At 42.2% G+C, this 9,851-nt stretch overlaps 1 protein-coding gene across 2 annotated transcripts in view; it reads right to left on the reverse strand.

Annotated features, from left to right (window-relative positions):
• Positions 1-1,209, reverse strand: part of nr4a3 (nuclear receptor subfamily 4, group A, member 3) — an 18,687-nt gene extending 17,478 nt beyond the window's left edge. Inside the window, exons 1-2 of one of the 2 annotated variants that reach the window (XM_079227109.1) lie at positions 648-1,209; positions 1-16 (exon numbers count right to left, since the gene is read on the reverse strand). The exon at positions 1-16 is cut by the window's left edge and continues 149 nt beyond it. In XM_079227109.1, coding sequence (XP_079083235.1) covers positions 1-16; positions 648-750 — 119 coding nt within the window. In that variant the 5' untranslated portion in view covers positions 751-1,209. Of the gene's footprint in view, positions 23-647 lie in introns of both variants that reach the window. The other variant, XM_079227108.1, reaches the window with a different exon arrangement.
• Positions 1,210-9,851: the final 8,642 nt, after the last annotated feature.

Below are 9,851 nucleotides of genomic sequence, written 5' to 3' on the forward strand. Positions count from 1 at the left end.
GCGCGCTCTTCCGAACCTGTGTCTGGAGGAGAGAAGTCTGGGTTACCGACAGTGATGTTGCGGCACGCTGAATAAAAAAGGTACCGTCGCCTCACTCAGTGATCATCGCAAGGCAGCAATATACAAGGATATCACACTTGGAGTTCAGCATAATCGATGTTTACTATTTTCCAAACTTCATGAAGCAGATTTCTTCAGAGGTCGAACTTTATAACGTCTTACCTCAAACCATCAAAGAAAGATTGCTTCACTTTTTAGACAATATGCTACAACTTGATTTTGCTCTCAAATAAAATCTAACAAAGTGAAGTGAGGAAATCGGAGGAAAAAGAACAGAAATATGAAAAGACATGCAATATGGCAGTTGCCTAAACGGTAAATCATTGCAATCATCACACAAAATCCATTGGAAGGCAAAGTAAAAGGAAGATGTGCACATTCAAATGAATCATAGATCAACGTTGGCATTAAACATGACACAGGATCTGTGCTACAAAGGGAATATTATGAACCACTATTGAGGACTTTTAGCTCATTTCAAGACTTACACTTACGTGGGCGACAAGTTTCATTCTAGCAATACGTTGCTCTATTATATTTATAACTCAACCGGGCTAAAACGGTACACAACTTCTACAAATACAGACCTACAAGAGAGACAACTTTTATGAAAGCCGTCTTTGCCAGTGTGTCCAAGCCATCGATTTTCTTGTCTCTGATCACCCCCGTATTCGCCTGCTCAGGGTTCATCCAGATGCGGAGAGAAATCTAGAGTCGGACCTGAAACCGAACCAGTGGACTTCTGTGCGCCGTGCGCCTCCAACTCCCTCACTGCAGTAGGGCGCACCATGGCCGCCGGATTTCAAGGCACAGAGCGCCCCCTTTCTGTCACACACTCTTATAAACACACACACACACACACACACTCTCTCTTTCTCTCTCTCTCTCTCTCTCTCTCTCTCTCTCTCTCTCTCTCTCTCTCTCTCTCTCTCTCTCTCTCTCTCTTTCTCTCTCTCTCTCTATCTCTCTCTCTCTCTGCCAGACACACACAGACCCTCTGGGATACACGGTCAGGTCGAGAGACCACTCGATCTCCCCAACCGACTCTCAGCGCTACACCACCTGCAGCATCCCAAATCAAACTCCTCTACTTGGTGGTGGAGAACTTTTCTCCAAATTCTTATGGACCAATTCTGAGAGGAAAACACTTTTTTATGACTATTCTTCACACAATCGTCAAATGTTTAAAGACAGAAAGAAGACAAACCAGAGTAAACAAACAAGTCAGTTTGTATAACATTTACTTGATTAGGGTGGATTTGGAACACACTCAATTTTTTTGTGGAACTATTTGAGTGCAAAAAACAACAACTTTACGCCAATAGAGCTATTTGTTTATGACAGTTTCAAGAAATAATAAACGCCTTGATGTAAGCCAACATTGCCTTATTCTTTCAAAAGCTCCTGAAGTTGAGAGCGCAGCTGTGCGTAAACGTGCTGTTATCACAGCCGTATAGTGAAGGGTGAACATAAAATGTTCACTTATTAAAAAAGGGGAAACGATAAAGCAAATTCTGCAAAGTGAGACATTCGCTCAGTTTTTTCCTTCTTCTTCTAAATGAGCAAACCCTCTCGCTTTCTTCTCAGGCCGAGCCGGCCGGTGGGGCTCTGGCCCTGCGCGCACCGGTAACCAAGAGAACGGCACAAGAGCTGCAAAGCACGCGCCCCGGAGCGCCGGTAGCCCCCGGTAGCCCCCTGCACCAATAACCCCGGACAGCGCGAGGCTTCCAGCAAACAGAGACAGAGAAAAGAGAGGACATAAAGGAGAGAGCAGAGAAATATGCGAGTACTGTAAATCAGTCCTGAGAGGGAAGACTGTCAGAAGCCCCCTCGTGCGCGCGGTTGCGTGCGTGCGTAAACCTGAGTGTGAAAGAAAGAAATAAAGAAAGAAAGAAAAGATAAAACCAGAAAGTAACCTTCATTCAGCAGTGGTAGTTTCTTATCACACATTACATGATTAGCACTAAGCCTTACTTCTGCTATAGAATACAGTGTATGTGTTGCCATCAGATGCTTCTAGGAAATACTTCAGCAATTTGATGTGGCTTTATGGTGAACAGCCCGGGGTATTTTTTTTCTGCGATCAATGTTAGGGGAGGCTGTGTCCTCTCAGAGACAGTAGACAGTGCTATTTGCGATTGGCCACCAGTCAGGGGACAGATCACACTACATGACTGTTGTGTGGAGCTTTTATTTAAAAAGCAACCAGGGTTGAGAACCATAAGCTGTATAGGCTTCATGTGAGAAACAATATACTGTATGGCATATCAGTGACATTGTATATAAACACAAACCCGTATCCCACAACCCGCCATAAACTCATAAACAACAAAACCCCTCAGAAAAACATGATGAGGCAAACAAAAAAATAAAACCCACACATGGCATGAAATCAAAGAGCTTTAACTCTCCTCGCTCTCATCTCCTAAATGTAGGTTAGACTATTCTCCACTCAGACCATTAGTGCGTCTGACTCCACCATTCATTGTGTGAATGAGGGGCATCTCATTTCCATGACAACCAGAAAGGATATGATACCTTCCCAGAGTAAATTAAATTGAAATTCAGCGTCATTTTGCTATTTGGAGACGCCACACAGGGACATGCGGTGTATGAGCAGCGAATTGGAGTTTGACATATCAACAGGTTAGACGCTCCAAGTTGTAGAGACCAGACACATATTATTATAAAAGAGTAAAGATTAAAAAATGTCATATATATAATTTAAGGTAGCCTAATATGAGCATGCGTACACACATACACACAGCGGAGAGTGCATATGTTTTGGTTCTGTATGAGTCCGGCAATCTAACAAGTGGTCTTCGCGCTATACGCTAGAATATCAGAGGCTCATTCATTCACAGTTTACTCACTTGTTTGCTGTAGCGGTTCCGTCTTTACATGTGGTAATAACCTCGCATGAAGTGTCCCATTTCCATCCAGAATAATCACCAAGAGTCGAAGTAATACAGAGAAAATATATATAAAAAGGTAGGCCTATTATTACAGAGGACCAGGATACATCGGCGACAAAAAAGTTTCTTCTTCTTACTTAAAGTAGAAAAACATTAAAAATGAAAAACTCCCGGATATAAGGAGTGCGTCTTCGTCCGTTCCCGCGAGTGTGTCAGTGCTGAAGGGTGCTTTGCAAAGTGTGGAGTTGTAACGCGGGTTTGTTTATGTGCGCCGTCTGAGGGGAGAAAGTCAAATAGTGCATTTATGTGGGCTCTGCCTCCTCATAGAGCGGCTGGTATGCGCTACGTCAATGTGACGCCATGGGAGAGGTGACGTCACTCACTCTCTCTCGCTCTCTTCTCTCTACCCCTACAGTACCAGACACATAAGCTCTCGCTTTGACTGCCAGGGAGAGAGAGAGAGAGAGAGAGAGAGAGGCGGAGAGAGGATCAGAGAGAGAGCGAGAGAGGCGGTTGGTTTGATGGTTGCAGGGGAGGAAGCCGAGGGGGATCCGGCGGGCGAACTTGCGCTACTAAAGGCAGGCAGACGCTTTGTACACCTTTTCCTATCGTTATAATGGAACGTAAATGTAAAATAAAAAATAATCGTAATAATAATTATATTGAAATAAAACATACTTACTATAAAAACGAATCAGTGAGACATGTTGGCGTTCACTTTCACTAAACACTTATCTAATATTACTATCAACGTTATATGGAAATGTAAGAGTGACAGTGAGGAAAAGTAATTAAGTACTATATTGCACAATTTTGAGTAGATCAATGTTTCACTTTTGCACTTATTTATTACTTTTCAGATTCAAATTACGTTTTTCAAATGAATGTTCTTTTAGTACGCTGTATTTTAATTTTAATATGCAGGACTTTTATGTGTTATTACAATATAAAGTATAGTTATTGCCTGCACTTCTTCCTGGCTCTTTCATGACCTTTCTTTATCTCGAGTTATTTAACTTTTTTTTTGTCAGGTTGTATTATATTGTGAAGTGAAATTATCTTATTAGATGATTCACTATTTTCCCAATACAAATCAACTTATCTCAATGTATCACCCTAAAATCACAGCAGTGTCGAGCCTTATTATGTCAAGACACAAAGAGAAATCCTGACATAAGGGAAATTGCAGTGGGTGGAAATGGGATTATCTCATCCAATTAGATGGATAATTGTTTTATCTAAAACTTCACATTTAGAATTTATGTGACGAACCTACCTTACTTGTTAAAACATATTTTTGTTTGTGATTTAAACAACACTTTCTATTTGCTCCTCGTGTTTTTTGTTTACTAGATAGCTTTAGAAAACGTTTTACAATATAAAGATAATATGACTAAAGCTAATTTGACTCAGCCGGGGGCCATTGCCACTTGCTTAAAAATCGGGTTTAATCTAATCGTTAAATAACACATTGATAACTGAGTGAGGGATACTCTCACCAACCAACCAACCAGATAAGGCACACAATACTGATCGACGGGGTTTGAAAGGAAGAAGCCATCCTCCCCACCAACCTCACAATTAAAAACTTCCCCCGGAGCCGTTCAGAACAATAACTCACAACAGCCAATCACGAGGCGCGTATTTTTCGGTAAACGTCCTAATTCTGACCAATGACGAGCTTCAGGGGGCGGGGAAGCCTTGACGCACTGAGGCTCGTGATTGACGCAAGCCTTGTTACTAAAAATAACCGGCCGACGGAGGCAGAGTGAGATAGCAGAGAGCCCATTCATTGTCCCGGGGCGGGCCCGACTATTTTAACGTTGCGTTTGTGATTCAGCCAAAGCCAAATATAGTCGTAGACAGGTATTTTTAGCCGTACGGCGTGTCCCCTTCTTTATCCGCCTAAAGCAACCTGTGCGATATAGGATACAGTGAAGTGAGCCCCGGCTCCAAAATCAGCACACTCAGTGTTAACCTGTTATTCAGTAGAGTAGGGCATAGTTTTACAGTCAGCTGATACACGCGTCAAACCCAGAGAGAAACAAACTGTCACCGCTCACAGCTTCTCTCTCTAGCCGGGGACGAGGCTGGAAAAGCGGGGAATGAACAGACCGTAGACCCGAAGATGTAGAACCTTCGGTTCGCCAAGCAGTCACACGCAACAGGTTTGTGAATGGGATGAAGGCTTGTAAACTTCGCACAGCAGCGCTGCTTCCTCCACACCAGCTGAGCACCGACTTTTATTCTAGCTACTGATAAAACATACACTGTAAGTCAGGATACACTTCTGCTGCAGGAGAAGTTTTTGTATTAAAGGCGAAAAGTCATAAGATAAAGGCAAATACAGCCGTGAAAGGAGAGTGTGCAAGGAGACCAGGGCCCTATTTCTCGTACCTGACTTACTGAGTTAGCGGGCTAATTGTCAGGATAAGATGACGTAGGTCAGGCTTTCTCGGTTTCTCGAAGCAAACTTAGATAAATCACCATAGCAACACATCCAAAAATTTAAACCTGCTCCCGGGCAGGCTTACTGAAATTCACTGGATAACTGACCACTCCCACCGGACAAAAAAGGCAGCTCCCTTCCTTATTGATGAAGGAGCGATATTAGTTATATTAGTTTTACAGGGAGAGAGTTCTTTCAGATCACCAGGATCCATCCTTTACATTATCATGACTTCTTGTAAGCGGCACTATAGATTTTGCCGGCAAGAAATAATTTATTTACGAGAGCTTCTCGAGCCGCGGACATTGATCACCACAGGCGCAGCTGATCGCCCGTCTCAGACACAGACTATCAGCCGCTGCATGCCGCGCTGTTCTTAAGTTTATTTAGCTCTTAAGAAACTTATGGATGTGTTGAAAGCACTCATAATTATTTGACAGTGCTATTAGTACACCATACATATCATTATTGTAGAACATGATTAAAGTGATCGAGATGAGAATCGTGAGATCGTGATGAGAATACAGAGAATCACACATACTTTATCTTCACTGCTTCAATTGATTGAATTTCTGATTATGAATAATACATACATACTGATCCGCCCATACACATATTCAAACTCATATACACATATATAGTACATGATTCATACGTGCATACAGTACATATATCCTCATAAGTATATATTTATTCGTAAATATAATCTGATTGATTTGGGTGATGAAGCACTTCAAATTAGCCGATACATGTTCCCAACACTGACGCATTTAACTTGTCTGATATATTTGCGACGCTTATGTCTCGCAGCGGGGGCGATGTTAAAGTTGCGTTCACGGCAACAATGTTGCAAAAACGTTGGAATATTTGCAACGCGTTTGCTGTGAATGACTACGGTATTGACTTCCTCATATGCCTTCATGATCATCTCCTGCTTCTCATTAGAGAAATAAAAAGAGGTTCCTCTGAGTTTATTTGCCATTGTACTGTTAGAACATCGTGGTGTCAGTGCTCCATTATTATCCCTTCTGAAGAGGAGCGCGCGCATTTATCCAGATGACTGACGTCTGGCTAGAATTAACGAGACCGTTTCAGCGCGGATCAGCCGTGAAGAAACCCAGATAGCCTGATGTCAATCATCTCGCTAATTTAAGATGGAGATTAGGACATTTGCTTGACTTTGTTTAGCCAGGTACGAGAAATAGGGCCCTGGTAAGCTAACGTGAACCTGTCTGCCTCGGGAAATCCCTCTCCATGTGTTACCTTGTTTGAAACACCACAACATACAATGACCCGACTTGTCCCAGTTTATCTCATTCGAGTGTGCCCTGTGATGTGCAGAGCGGCCAACATTCCAGTTCTGCTAAATTAGTGTGAAACATCCTTGAAGAAGAGTGAGTGGTGGTTAATGCTGGAGAACACTGAGGTCAGGCACACATGCCAGGATCAGCTGCAGGGCATGCAGATCACATGCCACCAGGCCCCAGCTGACAAAACAACCTCTTTGAGTGACAGTGCATTCATTTGTCATTTGAAATGTCCCCCTTTTATTTGTATTGTTTCTGTCATCTGATAGGGCTGACCACTGGCTTGGTGCATTCATTGCAGGTTGAATATTACACCTTTCATGAATAACTTCACATTTATTTTGCCCTCTGATGTGGTTCTTATCTATATGTCTTGTGCTGTCTTCTCGGGACAAGTTTCAATACATTTGATTGTTAAGTTGATTCAAGCATATCCTATAGGCATAGATCACGAGTTTGTCTTCATGCCCGTGCTGTTCTTCCTCGTTTCTGTTTCTTTTCATCCAGAATAAGAACTTAAAAAGGGATGATTTATTTTATAAATGGGGCTTTTATATTTATATAATTAATGTACATTTTTGTTCATTGTACATCAATGCCTTGATTGTTTATGTTCGCTGTCAGTATCTACGCCTGCTTTGGTCATTTAAGGTGAACTGGGTGAATAATGGATCATTTATCTATAAAAACAGGGCCTTTCTAGCCTTTTATTACTCATCGGCTTCTCTGTTCGTCTCCAGTCTTCCCCTTTCCTTTGTGTTTCACCTGCAGTATCTCTCCCGCTCTCTTCCTGGCTGGTCATTGTATCAGCTGCCTCGGCTGGGCCCTCGCCATGGTGACGTATAATCCAGATCAATCTGCTCTCTTATTCCGCCAGACATGGAAGGGATTAGAGATTATGACCGTATCCTTTTAATAGAATTTGACGTGTGGGTAATTAACTGCGTCTACCAGTGTCACGTGTCATGTGATTCATTCACAAAGATACACAAACACAAGTTGTTGTTGTTGTTGGCTGTTGTGATTGATTTGATTTACATTAATTTCCTTGGAGACTACCCTACCGATACAATCTTAACCCCAAACTTAATCTAAACCTAACCATAATTTTAACCATATATACAAATCTATAACTTAAACTTGCATAACAATTCCACAAGTTAAAAAAATATAATTCTTGATATCAAACACTTTGTCCTGCGTACCATCTATTTTTGTCGCCATGCAGTACTCCTTTAAATCTGCTGCATTTATTCTATCACCGTTGCAGTTTTCCATACAGGAAAAGGGAACAATCAAAATTTTCAGGGTAAATTTAATTCTGACGGAGTTCCACGCAAAGCTGGCAAAGCCAAAACATCTTGGATGAATGTCGAGAGCCTCTTTAGAATCCCTATTTCCTGCCAGACAAACTTAATTTGACAAATCAAATGAATTATTTTTGTTCTAAAACTAATTATATGCCCATAAATAATTGCAATGACAGGTTGAATGTCTGCTGCTCTGTAAACCTCTGCAGGCTTGTCAGAGTTGTCAGATTTATGACAGGAATCCTTTGCATAAAACGCTCCTCTGTAGGGCGTCATGTGACAGTTGTTGGAGCGCAGCTGTAGTGTATACAGTGGCGGAGCATCTTAATGCTTCCGTACAGAGCTGCTGGTGGGCATATTGCACCGAGACACTCTGAACTCTGGCTTATCACAAAGCAGAAGTGAAAAGTGATTGTGTCAGTTTGAATGAGCTCTCTATGTCTACGGCCAAGGCACCAGCACTCAGCGCTCTGGTGACATTGGAGAAAGAGGAAAGCAGAGAAACAGAGGAAGGCTTTTATCTTCATGTCACCAAATCTGCTTCAACTGTACGTCAGAGTGCAAGCGAGGACGGGAAGGGGCGGCGGTGCGGGGGAGAGGATTGCTGGCGCAATGGCAGGGTGCTCAATGGTTGCATTCTTCCTTTTCTGTGGCCACACACACACACATGCACACATGCACACACACACAGCTACACCAGGGGGATTCCCCCCGGGAGTACCCAAGTGAAGTAATACAACCCATCACTGCCTTATCACACCAGTGCCCAAAGACAGGAGAGAGGAGTGTAGAGAGGTGTTCCATGAGCCACGGCACAGGAGGTGTACTGTATATCACTCAGGGATTGTGGTCCATTATGTGATGTTATCATGATGTGTTTTTACACTTTTTTTTAATGTGTGTGTGTGTGTGTGTCTCGACTGAGAGAGAGAGAGAGCGGTAATACGCAGCAGCTTGTGCGTAATGTTCTGTAGTTTCCCTCGCTTGTTTGATGGCAGATTTATCACTTTTCTTATTATTGCCCTGCAATGAAATTTAACAGCATGATTCATATCCTTGTGTAAATTTTGGAGAGTGTGTTTTGGAAAGTGTGTGGCAGTGTGAGTAGAACCCAGCCCCTTTGTTTGGCAGCACATTTATGTGTGGTCTATTATGCATGTGTTCATGTGTTTATGTGCAGTATGAGGCCTCCTCCATGCATTCATACTTTTCTCCTCAAGGATGGAGCGATGGTTTGCACGTTTACAAAGAAGTATATCTATTATATATGTATATATCCTTCTGCATTTTCGCTGTAAAGTCCACGCCATCTTATGTGCAAATGTGTGGAATCAGGGGAGGAGACATGGTGGCTTGTTCTTATCAGTGTCCTTATGTGTGTCACTCTCTTTACATCAATTAAGAAATATTATAGACAGAAGTATACTTTTAATGATGTAAATAAGTAAATTATATCTTGATATGATTTAACATTGAACCTTTGGGTTCAATGGGTGGAATAGAAGCGTTGTATTATTATTCTCATGGCATGAAGCTGCTTATCAGTACAACTGGCTTGACTCCTTTTTAATAAGTAGTATTGTGTGTATTGACAGCATGTCTACACCCTGATCCTTGTCTACACCCTTCTGGGTATACTGGCAGACAAAGCAGATATCTCCATTATTAGCCAAGTCTGCAGTTATGTGCTGGTGCGGAACGGTTGACAGTCACAGACAGCATTCAACCAAATGGGTGACAGAAGTCGTTCCATTTTTAATGAGCTGCTGCAGCAACAGTAGATCAGTAATTACCAAAAAGTGTGGTGGTG

This window comes from Taurulus bubalis (assembly GCF_910589615.1).
Source record: "Taurulus bubalis genome assembly, chromosome: 12".
In the NCBI taxonomy this organism is placed as follows: domain Eukaryota; kingdom Metazoa; phylum Chordata; class Actinopteri; order Perciformes; family Cottidae; genus Taurulus; species Taurulus bubalis.